This window comes from Etheostoma cragini, chromosome 17 (genome assembly GCF_013103735.1).
Source record: "Etheostoma cragini isolate CJK2018 chromosome 17, CSU_Ecrag_1.0, whole genome shotgun sequence".
Classification (NCBI taxonomy): Eukaryota; Metazoa; Chordata; class Actinopteri; order Perciformes; family Percidae; genus Etheostoma; species Etheostoma cragini.
Window position 1 is genome coordinate 7,716,503 of NC_048423.1, and position 19,352 is coordinate 7,735,854.

Genomic DNA, 19,352 nt, shown 5'->3' on the forward strand with positions numbered 1-19,352 from the left:
CCAGCAGTCCCACTCGCAGCCACTGACCAATCAGGAGTGAGAACGGGTCAAATTAATTTCCTTGTTTCTGATGTGAAGACGAGGCCTGTGTACAGAGAAAGACGTCCTGCCAACATGGATACATTTTAACATTAATGCACGCTGTAACGTTTTGTAACGAAAGTTGCTTTTGTTTCAATCCAGCCGACTCGGTGCAGTGGGCGGGGCTAGTGCTCCGTTCCCCCCGCGACTGACGCGCACACACACGTAAACACACACAATCACACACGGTGGATACAGGAAAAACAGCAGAGGAGATGTACAGGATGACCTAAAGTGAGGACAGCTACATTATTGAAGGTGCATTGGTAAGTTACAGTACTTTATCAAAATGTATCAGTGTGTGTCCCAGCCCGCCCCCCCTGCTACATCCCGATATGACGCTGCAATGTCCACGAGTAGGCTCGTAGAGACACATCAATTCCTGTATTTCACCTTTTATGAGGCAAAAAAGTGACAGGTCGAAAAAGTTAACTTCATGCCCTGGAATTTGTGCAGCAGAAAACTTAGATTTGACAGATAGTCTAGGTAACTGTCTTAATTAACCTGGCAGAAATCCGAGGAGCAGTTAACCATAGTCCTTATAAATCCACCTGAGTTTAAAATACCATCACAAAGAAAGCTAACATTGACTTCAAATCGTTAAAAATCCTATCTTTAATAGTAGAGCACCACCTGCAGGTCTAACCTGTTCCTGTAGTTCTTCTTCTGTAGGCTGCTTGGCCTCTGGGGCAGGGGTGTGGGTTGGGCTGTGGGTACGGATATCATTCTGCAGCCCATACACAGACTGAGGCAACAAAAGACAAAGTTAAATTACTAGTAATAGCCTTACAGCTGCTTCCAAGCACAGCGAGGAAGATTAGGCCTGCTGTCTATGTCTGTGTTACAGAGTAAATATCAACCCTGACCTTAAAAGAAAGTTGTAGCAGTGAGAACATCTACAGTACCTTTCTGGTTTTGTGGGGATTTTTCATTCTGGATGACTTCTTTATGTCAACTTCTGTTGTATTCACACATCCTGGCTGTAAGAAAAGTGAGGAGGAAATTCAGTTAATTCAGCTTAAATTTAATTATTACAACTTCAGTTGTTTATGCGTTGCCCTCCAGTATAGCTCGGTGCAAACGGTGAAGGTGCAATTGACACCACAGTATGAGTTTAAGGTAGTCAAATCCAATATGTTTGGCTGGAAAGGGAAGTTATTTTTTTGAAGTTTCTGGGACAATCAGTTGTTGGTTAATTAAACATGGAATGTGCTAATTCTAGCAAAACCAGTAAACCGGAACCAGCGGAAAATCAGAGTCTAATGCAAATTCTGGATGATTGAACAAGTGGCCTAATCAAGGTCTCTTCCAGAAACACAGGGCTGAGAAGCTAGACACATCACTGTGAAATTTGAATTAATATTGATTATGTTGCTCTCATAAGCCGCATAAATTGAACTTATTTTCCAATTAAGCATGGAGCAGTGGCTTTTAGAGAAACACAGTATAGGAGACCCTTTAACATCAGGGGGAAATAAATGCTAATGCTAAGCAAGTATGTATAAACAAGGTAAAGAGCAGCAGTGAAGCTGATGTGTTATGACAGTTATTGATGTGGCATTAAATTTGTATGGCAGAGGAATACACGCGGGAAGATTTCCAATGTGTTTACCTCTTTCCACCATTCATGCATTAGCTTATGCACAAACTGCATGAAGTGCATTACATTTTCAAAAAAGTATTGCTTTGTCAAACAGCTTGATGCATCGCCACTGCCTGTGAAATGGGTGGGATGGATTCAAATAGCCCAGAGAGAACAAATTATATCTACAGGAAGTTCATTTTGATCTGTGTGTGGCGCAGAGTGATCAGTGTGGAATTACTTTTTCAATAACATTCACTTTTGCAGGAACAATTAAGATGATGTTGATAATGTCAGCAATTGATATCGGTAACAGCAAAGGTGACGATGACGACAACATCAGTAATTTCACTCACCACTGGTCTGTGCACGTCCCAGAATGCTCTTTCCTGACTGTCGAGAATTTTCCTCTCAATTTTGTCTCTTTTCTTATCCACTCTGAGGACCAAAAAGGGAGTTTAGAACTGTTTTTACAGAGCATGGACCTTATTCCAACACAGGTATGATGCATTTACTCCATCACATGTTTACTGTGCAGCTCATCTGTGAAGTTGTGTGCTGGTAATTACAAGCAAGTTGTAGTAAACCACTTTAAATCATGTCAGAACGAGAGTGTAAGAGGACTCACTCATAATGGCTCAATGCGTGTGTGGTTCTTATAGAAACCTACTTCGCTTGTGCTTCTGCTTGCATAAAAATGAACTCCCATTTCCTGGCGAAAGCTCTCTGTAGCCTTGCTAAGCTCTCCTGCAAGTAAAACAAAGAACAATAAATGGGGAATAAAAGGTTTTCGAGGGATCTGGGCTGATTACGTTTTCTGAGTTGATGTGTTTAGTGCACGGCTGTACACCGTCTTTAATGATCCCTGCTCACATAGAATGAGGAAAAAAAACCTGAGTAACCCAATGATTCATTTAATAGCTCAGGTGGAGGGAAAGTTACAAATGATGCAGTGGCACACAGGAAAACAAATGTCCTTAGTGTCAGTATTAACAGATGTGTGGAGAGGGGAGTGCTGACAGAAAACCATCTCTTTCACTTACCGCTTCATAGTCTGCAAGCTCCAGACGTGCTTTATTTTGCATTGTTCTTTTGCAGAGGTAAACAGCTAAGAGACAGAGAGACAGAGAGATTGGTAATAGAGGGATAACGCGATCTCAGCTGGGTTTTAACAGCCTTAAGTGGCCCTGCATTTACTCATTTAATCCTCTCAACTGCACATTTAAACTGGCCTGCAAATCACAAAGGTCATTGGCTGTGAATGGTTTCTGAGCGCCTGTATGTGTGGCTGCATGCGTGTGCGTGTGTGTGTGTGTGTTTGTTTGTGGGCTTGACTTTTGATTTCTTCCTGTACTATCATCATCCCTTCATCCCTTTGTTAACTGATCATTATGTGGAAGCTTCATTATGCCATTACACTGTTTTCATTAAAGGGCAGCATTCATGTGAATCACTTGCTACATCTGAGACACTCTAACTTCCCCTAGCACTCACAGGATTATTCTCACAGCGAGCATTAGCCCTTTTCCCCGTCCTATAACTCAAGCAACAAATGAAAGACCTGCATGGCTGTGCGGCTATTAGCTCAAATTACTTTTTGCATTATGAACGTGTTTATCTTCGCTCTGCTATAAACATTGAAAAGCTCATCCCTGTATCACCAGTCCAAACCTTCAGCCAAATGTTCAGTTGCATGCATACAAACACTGTAATCAGTCTGTGTCAGTCAGAGAATATTTTACTGAGGAAAATAAAAGCATACAGTTATTGCATGCCAACTGTACTATTACTGATTCTAACTATGGTCCAAGCATTAAAAACAAAAGTTTACGTTTTTACATAATATCTTCATACTGCTGTTGCATTATTTGTGTTTAATCTTTTGAACTTTTGGTAACACCCCCAGAAAAGTGGACAAATGCACTAGATAAACAATCTGTATCATTGCTCTTAAATAAGACTAGAACAGCTCTCTCACCGTAGTCTGTGTTTTCTGGTTCCCAGCAGTTTGATGGCCAAAAGTATGGAGTCTAAAAGGAAAAACAGGTCATTAAGAAACTAGACTTAAAAAAATAAATAAAAAAACTTTGAAAGAGTTCAGCTAGCCACATTGTTTTAAATCAAAGTAAGCACTGCCTTGCAAAGTGGGCACACAGTCACAGCCCTACATCTGTCACAATAAAACATTTTGTTGTATAATGGGCTCAGCATAACATCTAAAGCACATAAGCTCCTTTCAGCAAGCACTGAGAGCAAATCTTACCTCTCCTCAGGCACCACTGTATGGACTGGACTGGCTTCAGATGAAAACCAACTACACCTAAAGCGTAATGCTACATACAACCCAAAACAGCCTTAGGCATTGATTAACCTCAGTAGGTTCTGTGCCGCACACTCACGGGAGCTTGCTGGGTGCAAAATCACTTAAACTGTCAATCCCATGATTGACATTCAGAGTGATGTTGTTTTTTGTTATTTTCAAGAACCTGTATTATGGAGAATTAGGGAGCACGGTATGGAGCAACTCCTAATCACTGTTTTGACTCCAGCATATCACACAGAAGTTTTATCATGGCTGCAGCTTTTAGAGCTAGACATTTGTCATGTGTAAAGGGATTTTTGTACTTCATTTTCAACAGCAAGGAATGAGCTATAGCTGTTTTATATAAAATTACAGAATATATTTGTAATTTTTCTCTATGAAATCTACGGCAAACCTGTATCATACCATTCTGGACTCTGAATTAAAACTTTCTGTTACAGAAAGTTTTTATGATGACATATATGGTATAGCCTGTTTAAAAAATGATCCGCGTGAAGGTCTATTTTTAAACATTACTGTAATTGTACCACTAAGAATAATAATAGAGACTAATAGAGATTTTTATAAGATCCTTCAACATAAATACAAATCAGAGCATTACTATTCTTACCTGAAACCTATAGAAAGTGCCATCATCTTTGAGAGTGAGGACGTGGTCTGAGATGGGGAAGAAGTAACCATGTGCAGCCATCAGAGTTCCTAGGTGAAGAGCCTCCACTGGAAAAAACAACAACACAGATATAAAGTCAATTTACAACTTGGTGTAAACAGTTTTCCCAGTAGTATTGTTCAACAGCACATACTACTTTATCTTCATAAAACAGTCACAAATACCTCAGCTTGTTTTGGGAGTGTTAAATAAATGGCTGGGGGCAGAAAGGTTTTGTCTTTTTACAACTGTCTCGCAGATATTAAATAGTTATTTTTGTGCTCTAAAAGAAATGTGTTAAAAAAAAACTTTCTAAAAGATTAATATATAGTAAGAACTGAAAAGACCCAAAAGATTTTCTGTCAAAATATGCTTATTTGCATACTCGTGGGGAAAGAAGTCTGACACATAAACTCCCATGAAACGTCAAATTGTCGTTGTTTTTTCATTTCAGTTTTTATAGAAATTAGTCAAATTAGATCGGTATGTAATTTTGTAAGCTTCAGGTGCTGCTGGGTATAATTTATTACCATATGACAGCCAAGCTGTTTCCTCATTTCCAGTCGTGCTAAGCTCAGCGACTGCTGACTTATGTAGCCTTATGTAAACTGATATGAGAGTGGTATCAACCTCATGATCTAACGCTTCGCAAGAACAAATAAGGTTTAAGCTTTAAGGATCAGGATAATAAGGCCTGTAATATAAATTCTGATGTATCTGTATTCAGTTTATACTGAGGAATTAAAAGATAAACCTGCTTTGGGATCCCACTCTTTCAATTAAAGAAGACTATTTGATTATCGTGCAATCAATAGTTCCTCATCCCAGATCCTCAGGCAGCATACTGTGTTTATTGTCACACAAGCTATTTAACTTTATTCACCTTTAAATATGTCTTTGACAAAATGGCCAAAATGAACACCATGGACCAGAATATGAAGTTGCTGCTCTAATAGAAGAAAAGGCATGTCTTCGATCCAACCAAACAGCACGACGGGAGGCTGATTAGCCCACCTTCAGCCAGTAAGACGGAACTCATCAGTCAAATCACCTGGTGTTCTGCTTCATGGTGTTGCCATCTATTATTCATCTATAGAATTGTTTGTTGACAATACTATGTGACTTTTTTTGGTCATTATGAACGGTATAGGAAACAGTATATACATGTTTCATACAGTCGTGTCCCTGTCTATTTCTGGTATGTACAGTGCCTTGGTTATTTATTGAATGTTTAGTGTAAAGCCCAGGGGAGTCCAGCAGAAAACTGTGATCTTACTGTAAAATACTAATAAGCTAACAGACATAAAAGTTGAATTGCTTGAAATAGTCTAAATATGCAGAGTTATGGATGCTTTAAAAAGCGCTTACGCTGTATGCATGCATAAAATATTCACATCTCTGCTTTGTCGCTCTTTAACACACACACACACCCAGACACACACACACATACACACACACACACACGCTGTGTGTGGCTATGTGTGTGTGTGTGAGAGAGGTAAATATAGATTGGCTTTTCCTTTAGTACTGAGATGATTGTCACAGCTTTGAGAGGTCAGGATGCGGATATGCAGGTACAGTATGTGTGTGTGTGTCCGGGATTTATTAATAAATTATGAGTCATATGTTATTTAAACCTGTATAATTATAAACACACACAGTACCGTCCTCATCAACTGCGATATTTTTACAGCAATATGATTACACATTCAGAGGCTATATACAGTGTATACGTATATATACTGTATATATAATTTACTGTATAACATATGTTGGTGTGTTATTTAACCAGAAGACGAAAGAGTACTTTCTGTCAAAGAGCTACATGGACATTCTAGGCTTGTTTCTTGCTTCTGTCCACAAAACGAAGGGCAATTCAAGAAGACAGACATTTACAAGCATAATCCACTCATGATCCATTTATGTTTTTACTCATTATCGATTAAAACATTAAATTTTCTGGATTTTTATCTCAGACGAGATGAATGTCAGATAAAAGTAAAGTCAGCAAAGCATGGGAAATGACATCTGGGACAGTGCAGTTAGAGCTTACTGTCTCCTATTCTTCAATCACTTTGTCACCTGTTTGGGCTCTCTACTTTTGTTGAAGTGAAGCTGGGGTTTTCTGATGGTGCTTTAACGATGAATGTTAATTGTCATGCCCACACAGTAACTGATTTTTCTAAACCCCCCAAAACAGTCCTGCCACTGCATTGTCTGCAAAATCTGTTATTTTTGCTAATTTTAATTTTATCAAATCCCCTAGCACATTTTAAAGATGACTACAGCCAATTAGATCAAGTGCTAATTTAGTATCCATACAAAGATTTCATTTATTTTCATAAAGAAACTATACAGTATGATCGGCCCAAAATAATAACTAAAACTAATGAGGGTTTTCAGGGATAAAAAGATAAACCCAAATTGTTTTGTTGTTGCATGTACGAGTCTATAAAGATCAATTCCTGGTGGCAAGGGAGCTTCGGGCTTCCATTTTACATATGTAGGCTTTTCTATAAGCTTTATAGCTGGCTAAACCTTGGACTGGAATTAGTCAAGTTGTCAAGACAGGCCGGCCTTGGAGTCCGGGGGGAAAACACCCTTTGATTTCATCATATTACCAGCTCAGTGCCAAATACCCAGCAGTTTGGAGCCCTGCCAAGTGGAGTGTGGGAGTATTCTTCCAGCTAAGCTTGATCTAAAGACAACGCAAGAGATTCTGTATTTGTAGTTATATTTTTCTTATTATTGTTGACACTATACAGTATGCACTGTTTGGAGATGTTCAGATGATCAAGAATCTTTGCTTAAATGGTGGAAAGGACTCAAGTAGCCTACTGTACTTTCTATTGTATGTTACTTCATGCTTCTACTCAATTGTGTTTTACAGGAAAATATTGTGTATTTAGTTTCTAGTTACTTTTCAAAAAAAGCATATCATTGGGTTATGAAATACTTAGATATTTTTAGGTTTGTATTTGTGCTTTGTATTTTTAGATTGTTGTATTATGGTTGTATTTGGTACTTTTATCTAAATAAATGATCTTAATACTTGTTCCATAACTAGTTTAAATCAACCGAGGAGTAGGAGATAGTGGAATTATACTGTGCAAATGAACTATTAGAAGACTAGTGAAATAATAATGACACTATTTCATAGATCCACACTTTAGTTAAGTTACAGTCTTTTATACACCTGTGTACTAGAGTAGCAGTGTACAGAGGGGTGATCTCAGGAGACTGAAAAAGATCATTTAAAGGGTTTTACTGCAGGAGTAACTATTGAGTCTGATGAGAAGGAGGTTTAAAAGAGGTTGGAAGAGAAGACCAGCGCCATTATACAGAACAGTATGAAGCCTTTCCATGCTGATGTCCTCCCTCAGAGATCGTTTCACCATCTGGTGTTCCACTGAACAGATTAGGTGCTCTTACATATGCAATGCACATCCTTAATAACACATGGGCACACACTCACTAACTGCTTGACAGTTTTTTGTCGATGTCCGGTTAATAAATTTGACTATTTAATGTATCTTGTGTTCTTTAGTCATGTTAAATGTTTTGATTGTTGCGGTTTGAAAACTATATTCCCCCCACATGGATCTAAATTGGTATGTACTAAATTACTACTGCATGTATAAATGTACTATATGCATATCAGCGGTGGCTGGTGACTCAGAATATTGGGGAGCACAGGAGGAAAACCCAGCGCTGCGTCATGTTATTTTATACAAGTTGGCTACTTGTTACTTATGTCTACCTTCTTGTGTTCAACTGAAAATTAAGCAGTTAAACAATTTGAATCAGAATCTGGTTTATGTTTATGTATGTATGTATGTATGTATGTATGTATGTATGTATGTATGTATGTATGTATGTATGTATGTATGTTTTTGTAGCATTTTTTTTTAAAATGATTTTTATATTTTGAGTATTTACCATATATTTTACAGACAGGCCTGAATATCTAATGGACTTACAATACCATACTATTTATTTTATCAATACCATGATTTAATGATACCCCTGGGAGAGGGAATTATTTCAGTCAGGTCCAAGGTCAGAAGAGCAGCAGACTGATGCTGGAGTTGATTAGGTTTTTACAACCCTGCTTGCCTAATTGAAATGATAATACAGCAAAGCTAATTCATAATGTTGCCTTAGTGATACGGTGAGTAAATTAGTTCATAGTCCATTTACCCCTTTGAACCTAAGGCTGTTTTTGCTGGATTTTCACTAACAGCCTTATGCAATTGTTACTGTACTCTTACTTTATGCATGCCATACAGTATATTGCCATACAAAAATAATTTTCATGCATTCTGTCACTTATGTTTGTTTTTCTTTGTCTTATGGGATGAACATATTTTTAGATTTTCCCACCAGAGTTCCCATCTTGCTTTGGGTGACGTAAACAGTAATGTTTAGTCAGTTAGTTACACAGCTACACTAAGTCCTATCTTTTAAGCTTGATATTTACATTTTGGTGCAAATGCAGAGTCATGCAGAAATTGCTTCTAGCCGTTCCTGTTTGCTCTGTAACCACAGATATACAGGCTGGATAAGGCCTACTTTTGAAACAGCAGAAAACGTCTGCGTTTAGTAAATATGAGACCAGAGGTAGAGGTAAGTTAAAAAGTATTTTTGTATGATTTACAATTGGATTTATGAATGTTTATCCATGATATGTTAGGGATACTCATGTCCCTGTAAAGAATAAATCATCCTGGTACCAATTCATAGTGGTTCAATGTCTTAAAATGCCTTTTTCTATGTTTTTTTACAGAAAAACGGATCAGGTCAGTTTTGAGATCACTGATGAATAACGCAACTAAAGGATTATATGCAGCGTCCACAAAGATGTTGATCATGGTAACCTGTGGCTCCTCATTCACATTTATCCTCTCAATTTTAGTGAGCTGTCTGGACTGCACATTTATGCATGTTAATAAATCAAGTCTGGGCCACAGTAAGCAGTTAATTCCAATAAATCCTATGTCAGATAAACCAATTGGCTTTAGAAATACGGTACATCATAATGATGTGTAATGATGTGAATTTTGATACAAATATAATGACAAAGAGTTACACTTGCAAAACATTCTGCTAAAATGTCCCAAAAGACATCTAACTCCTGATTTCCCCCGGTTGCAAAACGGCTGCAGATCAGCTCTGCGTGTTGGCTCCGTGCTCCGCAGTCCGTCAATACCCACCAGGTCCGGATTTGTTACGGAACGGCTGAGGCCATGACTGAAAGCTGAAGTCACAAGGACCCACGAGATCTTGCAATTTCATGTAGAATAGAACCACAAAACCACCAACAGTTTGTTTCCATTCATGCGTCTGCACATCCTCTGGATGGAAACAAACTTCTGTCGGTTTTGCGGTTCTATTCTACATGAATTCACGAGATCTCGTGTGTCCTTGGGACTTCAGCTGTCAGTCATGGCCGCAGCCATTTCACAACAAATCCAGACCTGGTGGGTACTGACAGACTGGAAATCCAGGGTTACCCCCAATTTCCACCAGTTGCCAAACATCTGCGGGTCCGCCCCGAATCGGAGTCAAACTTGCCGTCTAATTTGAAAAAACATATTCACATTAGTTTTTCCCTATTAAATTACTTTTTAAGTTTAAATAGTTTGGAAACCAGTACTTTTACTCTTTTACTTTAGTAATAAACTTGAGTAGATACTTAAACACAAAAAAAATACAAAAAAATCTTTTTAAACCCTAGTATCTACACTTCTATCTGAGTAATGAATGTGAATACTTTTGACACATCTGGAGACAGGGCGATTAATGTAACAAGCTAAATTAACCTTGGTAGCTGTGTGCCTTTGTGTTGAGCCAGGGTTAGCTTAGCTTTGTTACAATAAGTAAAGGTACACATAATTCCATAAAGACACGTAGGCCTTCCTCTTTAATAAATAAAATAAATCTAAATTTAAAATTTTTCAATAAACCAATCTGATCTTCTTCTCTCATGTTGCCCTGAGAAACCCCAGCAAGCTTGAAAATAAACAGTATAACCAACTCTAATAATGATAGCCTACAATTTAGTATTTAAATTAACATTGCCATCAATTAAGATGAGATACAAAGATTATTGTAGATGATGGGTTGACCTCTTAGGAGGATGTTTGGTGGATGTAAGCAGGAAGTTTAATGTTGCCATGGAGTTAGTTAACATTAGTTTGCTAGCTGTGGGCTACAACTTGAGCTCTATTTTTAGCCTATATATGTCCCCTTGCGATGTGTAAACCTCAATATACATCACGAATAAGTCAGATCATCTTCATGGAGGCGGATAGTACAGAAGATGGGGTTCAAATGTAGTGAAGAAAATATCATCTCTTTGGTCAGAATTTTGGAATCTGTCATACTGGTCTCAATTATTCATTACATAAAATAGGCAAACATTCAACTGGAAGATGCACACACTGTAACCAGTCTGAGCACATACTAATACCCAGAAAATTACCCTTTTTCTGACACTTTGTAAGGCAAACCACCGCAACTTTTTACAGTCAGGGATTAATGGGGAAAAACAGCAGGCAAGGTTTGTTACATGATTATTAAGTTCCTTTAGATACATTGATTTAGTAAAGACAATAATAGTTTTTGTTCACACTCCAGTCCAGTTGGTGGCGGTAATGCATGGTTTGCCAAATGCCAATAAACCATAAAGAAGAAGAGGAAGCTGTAATTGTTTATATTTCTTTAACTGTCTATGATATTTTGGCACATTGGCACCTTTACTGCACCAAGTTAGCTATTAGCAGTTCCTGTTTGAAATGCATCCATGGATGTACAGTCAACTATCTCTGGAATCATTTGACACTTCGCTTATAAAACTTAAAACCTTATGATTCTAAATCATCATCATCGTCAGGCGCTAATTAAATTGCCTCCATGAGCAATGTGTCACATCCACTGCTGCTGCTCCAACTGCTGACCGTGTTGTTAAAGAGGCCAAAATGCATTTACTAGCTTCCCTTGTTTTTTACAACAACTGCACACACCTGTCCCTTTCATCTTAGTTACTCTACAGTATGTTTACCTCACGTCTAGGCCTACCCACGCCCCCTGCAACTCAACCTCTCATGCTAGACAATATCCATCAACCTTTACCTTGATCTTCAATATCCAGATTCTTGATCATCCACTGTACAATTTCAGAACCTGAAATGAGAGAAAGCACATAAATATGAATCACTAATATGATATCTAATATATTCACTGTATGCTGAAACTGCTGCTCTTTTTTGCATATAGATGCAAATAAAAGGGAAAACAATGACACTCTTAACCTACCAACCTCCCCACATAATCACAGTGCATACCAATTTATCTCGCCTTACACCATGTGGGTGGGTAATAGGCCATCCATTACCAAATTTTCTTTTCTGACACCCTCTTGAAGCCAGCTCTCTTTGGCTGTAGTCCATTATAAATGACCAGAAAGGTACAATAGCACAATGAAGCATCCATTGTGTACAGTAACAACACAATTTGTCTGACTCAGTCAGATCATAGACGTTGCAGTTGGCAATTGCAACCATTTAATGAGTCAATGCATCACATCAGACATTTCCAACTGTAAGAAACAAAAACTAAGATGTAAACAGGTCAGAAGATGGCCCGAGGGGAGGAAAAATGCATTTAACTGTAAAACTGAGCAGAGGAAAAGGCAAGGTACTATATGTGTATATATATATTTTTTTCTGAACTGATGATTCAATCATTAAACATTTTGAGATAAGGTCTAGGGATGACTTTTGTATCATGTCTTCCATTTTATCTTGTTTGAACATCCAAGTTCTGGTATGGATCTTCACCATCTGAATCATTTTCACATCTCAGAAAAACATCACAGCATCCGCTGGAGGTTTTCACACCCTACAACATGTGACATTGGCACTTTAGCTAAATATATATTTTCTAAGCTATTATTACAGTCTTTCATGCTGTCAGGTGAAGGTATGTTGAGGAGACGAGAGCCACAGATGGCTGAAAAAAGGTGTGAAATGGAGACATGAGGGAATTCATGCAGAGAGACAGTCGGTCCCTGTGGCTGTCGATCAAGCTATCTTTCTGTCTGTCTAACAAGATGAGATTTTCCATGGATTGACATTAATACAACCCCAATTTCACACTATGAAAGTTGACCCACTTTATAAGAGAAGTCTGTAGAGAGGTTGAATGAGATGTGTAAGAAAATCCTCTAATAAGGCTGTTCTCCATATTGATTATTATGCCCATAGATTGTGTGTGTGTGTGCGCGCTTATCAGAATATGACTATAATATGAACAAAGCGATTAGTGATAACATCAACAATTAATGATCCCAGTGATGATGAAATATTACTGCAGCAAAAAGTATGAGGAGGAAAGTATGTGTAATGTTAGAATACACTGTGAACGGTACAAATCCCACAATCGTAGCCAGTTGTTTGACAGCTGTATTGATTGTATAATGACAAAAAGGCAGAACAGAAATGGGTCGGGTGTCCGGGTTAGCTCAGTGGGTTGAGCAGGCGCAAACATACTGAGAGGCTTATGCCGCAGAAGTCCAGGGTTCGAGTCTGACATGTCTTCTCCCTCTCTCTCACCTAGCTGTATTATCAATTAAAAGGTGAAAAAACCCAAAAAAGAATCATTAAAAAAAAAATGTGTCCGAGCTGATGTTGCTTGGCCAGATGTAAAATCATAAATCAATGTAGCCTTCCAGTGCTTTAAACAACAACAAAAAACACTGTGTAGTAGACTTGGCATGAAAAAGGAAACAAACTACAAAAAAAGAACTGTGCATCAGCTGCCCTTTAAATGCCCAAAGCATCGTCATTGTTTCACTAACGTCACTAAAGCTAAAGTTAGCTATTTCAATTTATCTGTGTCTGTGTGTTGGTGCTCACTGCCAACCTTTCAACCTCAGCTTAGTCACTCATGTCAAGGATATGTCAAGCCAAGCACTGCCCTTATTAATTATACTGTCCACAAGGGTCCACCAGTGTCCATGTGACGTAATTTCATCATCAAAGGGTATAAGCATAGCCTCTGTGTTGACACAGAGTGTTTATGTGCTGACATGTCCGTGCAGCTACTCCGCTACCAAGCAGTAGAGTAGCAGTGTACTGTGCATGTGTGGAACACGTCCTCCAAGCGGATAGTATAAACACACTTACTATGCACTTGTGGGTCCTCAGCTGGCCGTCCGTTCCCGAGTATAATCGATGCCTTACTAAGCAGTAAGGGTGACTGGTGGCGCGTTTGACATTGTTGATGCACTGGGACAAAATCGTGCAAAAAGGAGATTTTTGCACAATTTTTTAGGAACGAGCACTTCTCAAAATCTGATGATTACAGTATTGCAAATTTGAAGTGCTTCAGTAGACTTTTAGAAATCCTTAATATTTATCAAGATTTTGACACTGTTGCATTGAAAAGCTCTCACTTTTATTGTATTTTACATTTTAATTTGATACTGTAAGTTTAGTTTTAAGTTGATATTGCAGTAAAGAATGCATGAGAGTGATGATAGCCTCACTCCTTTTAGCTTTTGAATGTCTTATTTAAATTAAATAATCTCTTATGGAGTATCACTCTGGCATGGATTCGTGGGTTGCACAGCTCAGAAATCCAATATGATTCTCTTGACATTCTGTCAGTGTCGGTGTGAAATGCAAAATTGACAACTCTCTAAACACTTTCAGTGTTTTGTTTGGCCCGAAAAAGAGTCCTAGTCGGGGAACTTGGTGGGTGGGAGCCAAGTGGAGGAAAGGAAGAGGAGAGAGTAGAAGAGCACAACCAAAAAGAGCAGAGAGATAAAAGCCTTACCTGAAAAAACACTGGGGATCTTGGTTAGAAAACTTTTCACTGTTCGGATGGGAATGCCATTTTTGTCATCCTGCATACGTGCTATTACTTCCTCCATCTGGTTACATAGGCACAGTGGGGGAGATAAGAGGAGGGAGGGAGAAAAAGAGAAATAGGTTTTTTTATCAACTTGCATTAGTAAGAAGAGGTTATGTATGTGCAATACAGAAAAAGGTAAACAGAAGCAAACAAGTTTTCTGTGGTTCAACCATCTCACAGTGAAACGACAAAGTTAGTGACTAGCAATCAATGTCATATTTCTGCCTCTCCTTTGACAAATCTCTCGGATTTGTGTCATTTCTTACATCAAACCTCAAGTAAGCTGCATGTATTGAATTCTGCAACAGCTAGGTTATTGAATTTAGGAAGTCTTGTAATGATGTTTCTTGTCATGATCCATCACAGAATATTTGTGTCCCAAAGTAGCTACACTTCCAAACTTTTCAGAGCAGAGAAGAAAAATTCATAATGTCACTCAAAAGACACACATGTTTTGTGTTCAGCATTGACCGAGCTACAAATTTGAAGTAAAAGCTGCTCAGGAACAACATGCATGGACACACATGAAAACATGCAAGCATTTGTTTGCACATGCCACTGAGACAAATGTACTGGGAGTTGTCTCGAGGGCCTGGCAGCGCAAAACAAAGGCAGCCACATTTCCAAGAAGACACAGAAGGGAGCAAAGCAGAGTAGAGCATGGCCCCGATACGTCAGTCGGATTGGAGGCCAAGAGATCTCCCCAAACTCCCCCTCGGTGTAAAAATATACCCGTGGAAAATATGTACACAGAGTTCAACATCCTGGCAACACACTAATATGTGCTACACAAAGAGGCACACAATAACAAGCATACCAAATGGGTTGCTTCACTTCCCTTCACTTGTAAAGGACTTTCTGTACTAAGAGGTATTTAATGGGGATCTTCAGATTCCTTTTTTTTGACAAGATTTATTTTAAACATACTGATGGAAATAAAAGCATCAAACTGATTCCTAAATTCCAAACTGCAACCTAATGGTCTTATTCAAACATGTGCTCAAACTGTGCTGTCTTGATCTGCGCACAAAGCGGAGCACAGATCAAGAGTTTAAAATGTTATAATATATATATATATATATATATATATATATATATATAATCTAAAATGAAGCTTGTCGTCTACTATCAAATGTACAATGATTAGTTGTTTATCTAGCATTAGTAAAGTACTCCATAGGTTTTTTGTTATGTTGTGTAGAAGCATTTTTTGGGTTTAAACTGTACTTTTTATCTGATTACATCTAATGTGTGGTGTCTCTATGTTGTGACTGTGTACTGATGTACTATGTTGTTCTCACAGGTCTGACTTCATGGACCATCCCCTCAATTACAATTTTCTTCTCCATCTTTGTAGGACACACATGGCTTATCAGTGGAGTTGACCAGGAAAAGATAACAATTTTTATTTAATTTTATACCAAGGAAGGTTTTGGGTGGGTGAAAATTAATTTCTGTGATCATATTGGTGAGAAAAGAACAATTCTGATGAGAAAGCTGGGTTGGATATGTAAATCGTGACTACTTGGCTTTGGCTTTGTTATGGTGTTGGTGTGTTGTCTTGTCTTAGTGTGGTAGTGTGTTTTCCTGTCTTAATTTGTTAGACTGGTTTTCTGTCATGTCCGTGTTTGCTCCCTTGTCTTGTCTAGTTACAGTATAGTTCCTGTCTTGTGTCGTTCCGTTAGTGTCTGTTCTGTTTCCTGTTTTATCAGACAGTCAGGGTTTTCTGTTTTATTGTGTCTAGCTTTACTTCCTGCGTTTTCCTGCTCTTGCGATTACCTGATGTTTTTCACCTGATTCCTTGGTCAGATCATTGTAGTGTTACACATTAACACACAGTATGTTTTTGAGATCCTGTCTGTTGGTTCTTGCATTAGTTTTTTTCCTGTTGCTTTCTGGACTCAGTTTTTGGTATGTACTTTGTTTAGTTTTTTTTCTGGAATTAACCTACAACAGCTATAAGACTTCCGCCTACTCTCTGTATTTGGGTCCATCATTCCCCGGGAACATAACAGGCTTTTCATAAGCTAGTGCCGTTCCATTGTGTTATAATGAAAGCATGTAGCTAGTCAAATACCCTGGAGCTAATGATCATCCCAGTTAGGGATTGGAGCCTAATTGACAATGATGGAGCACAGGCAAATACTGTAACTAAAGAGCTGCTGGAGGAAAATTTCAGGCTTAGGAAGACTGAGGGAGGATAAAATTAAAAGAGGTTAAAAAAAGAAGAAAAAAATCACAAGAGCAATGACCAGTGCTAGTTTGTTTTAGCGTACAGCTTTATAACAGACGGTTGTACATCCGTGTTGGAATCCTCTACAGTGAAATACAGTCAAACATTTACACTGTTTAGCTGTCTGTCAGCATTTCAACCACAGACAGTTAAAAAAAATGTCCCAACAGATCCCATTGCCCCAGTTAAGAATATTAGATATCCTTGCGATGCTAACCGCTGGTGATGGCTTTGTAGCATTAAAATAGCGCCCTTGGAGCTACGCTTACAGAAGAGAGGCTTACCCCCTTGATTTTAACCGTGTTTAATCTAGTTACTAATGTAGCTAATGGTAGGCTAACGTTACCTGCTGCTAAATGTAACGTGTTATTAGTGTTAACTAGCATCCCGTGCAGCGATGCTTTTGTTGCCTCTGACGTCCATAAGAGAGCAGCGCAGACATTTACGTGGCACCGTAATGAGATACCGAAATCTGCATTGCTATTCTGTCTGGTAGATACCGGGCACCGGTGCCATATTAGCACTGGATTTTTGCTCAGCTAAGGCAAACAGAAAATTGTGTGTGTGAAAAGCAGTCGCACAACTACTGAAATGTTGCCTTGCACACAACCATAGTGTTTAAACTTAACAAGATTTTACAGTTTTGTTGGTTTTGATTTGTTTTTGATAAAACACAAATATTAAACAGAAAGGGGTAACAGAGGCCACAAAACGGTTGCCATTTGACTCAATCAACTTTACAGTCGAGCCCTGCTCTACACAATGTTTCCTTGGAGGTTTACCAATGTAAATCAGGGGGGTACTTATAGCCCTATACAAGTAAAGTTCTGAAATCAACTTAAATGTCTCTAAAAAGACCTTAGCCAAAAAAATCAATCCTAACGGCTTCTGCTTCTCCTCTAATTTCTGCTTCCATTTTTTTGTTAAACGTTTTGGTCAGTTTTTCTTACTGCCATTTACATTCTGGATGTCGGGATTGTTCCCTGCTGATACCAATGTCTCATCAATGTTATACAATGTCTTCGCCAGCAGAAGCCTTAATAGACCACAATTCACTGCAGCCACAAAGACAGATCTCAATTTGAATAAGGCTTCCCGCTGCAATCATAGATGTTCACATCTTTGTAAATAGTCATTCTGGGAAATGTAAGAAGTCACTAACTGAATTAGAGGGAAAGAAGGCAGGTTGAAGAAAAAAGGGGTAATCTCAAAGAGACTTACAATAGTTGATCACAAGACAATGAAAGTTGTTCAGAAAACAGTTTGAAAGACAGTTTAAAAGAGACTTTTTAATTACAGTTAGAAACTCTGCTTGAACCTTGCTTAAATTAAACAAAACAACTCCTTCCAATACTTACAATGCAGGCCTGCAAAGCAGTAGCATCTAAAGCAGACGCATAGAAAAAAAAAAATGAACACCATTCCTATGGTCTCCTTTTATGTGTCGCATGCATCATTCCTTTTGTTGTTGTTTTTTAAACACATCTCTTTAAATTAATCCTTATTGTATTTGACTCATTGGCTGTTGAATAAGTGTGCCTTATAACGCAAACCTTCACTCTGTTTCCATGTCTCATTGTCTTTCTCTGAGACAGAATATACAAGGACAACGGCACTAGTGATCAATACTCCACACACTTTCTCCTGTCTCTGCAACCCTCACCGTCTACGCACGGTAAAATGCCACCAGCGTGAATATTCAGAATCTAAAGCTCTTGAAGTCGGAATGCTCTCTGGCTTCATGTTGTGAGGAAGAGAGGAAAGTCGTTTCCCTCTAGAGAGAGGGAGTGAAAGCAAGAGTCTTTCTCTCTGTCTCTCTCCGTCCCCCACCCATCCACCCACCCAGAGCTGTCTGACTGTGTCGCTGCAGCCTCTCAGCAGATAAGAGTGAGTGTTTTGGCTGCACAGTGTGAATCATTGAATAATGATTGCACAGGACTCAGTACATATGAAGTGACTAACAAAAGTGCAGGATATAAGCACATACTGAGCTTCAGCACACGGCTCCAAGCACTTCAAAGACTACCACTGAGGGCACTCAGGGTTCAATCAGAATGTTCTGAAGCACTATTTGGAGCTAAAAAAACATTTCAAACTGGGTTTCTAAATCAATGCTGGCCTGTTGGATTTCTTGTTAGCCGTGGTTAAGTGCACTATAAGTCCCTTATTTGAAGGCCTGTTTCTAAGAAAAGCGAGGCGATAAAGGGATCAGTTATTAGGAAGGTTCTATCTTCAGCTCATCAGAAAGGTGGCAAGTTTTTCCAAGGAAATTTCAACAATTTTATTGTGTGTCTGAAGATAGTTCATTTAAAAGTGACCTTTATCAGTTAGCTGGGCAAAAAATAAAGGAGGCTGGAAAAGTGGTTGTTATTTCCTGAGTTGGTAATGATAGTGTAAGGCTTACATATTGAGTAAACTGGGGATATGTCCACGATAATTGTATTTTTTCAAAGCCTGTATCATGTAATCTGGATTTTTCCCAACCTGAGTCTTACAATTATGACATGTAGTAAAAAATATATATATATATGTATGTGTGTGTGTGTGTGTGTGTGTGTGTGTGTGT

The 19,352-nt window shown here is 38.5% G+C and overlaps 1 protein-coding gene across 2 annotated transcripts in view; it reads right to left on the reverse strand.

The window, feature by feature from the left end:
- Nucleotides 1-19,352, reverse strand: part of rgs7a (regulator of G protein signaling 7a) — a 50,267-nt gene that overhangs the window by 6,806 nt on the left and 24,109 nt on the right. For both annotated transcript variants that reach the window (XM_034899183.1, XM_034899182.1), the window contains exons 3-11: nt 14,476-14,572; nt 11,770-11,820; nt 4,597-4,703; nt 3,642-3,693; nt 2,707-2,771; nt 2,334-2,410; nt 2,020-2,101; nt 987-1,061; nt 728-826 (exon numbers count right to left, since the gene is read on the reverse strand). In XM_034899183.1, coding sequence (XP_034755074.1) covers nt 728-826; nt 987-1,061; nt 2,020-2,101; nt 2,334-2,410; nt 2,707-2,771; nt 3,642-3,693; nt 4,597-4,703; nt 11,770-11,820; nt 14,476-14,572 — 705 coding nt within the window. The remainder of the gene's footprint in view (nt 1-727; nt 827-986; nt 1,062-2,019; nt 2,102-2,333; nt 2,411-2,706; nt 2,772-3,641; nt 3,694-4,596; nt 4,704-11,769; nt 11,821-14,475; nt 14,573-19,352) is intronic.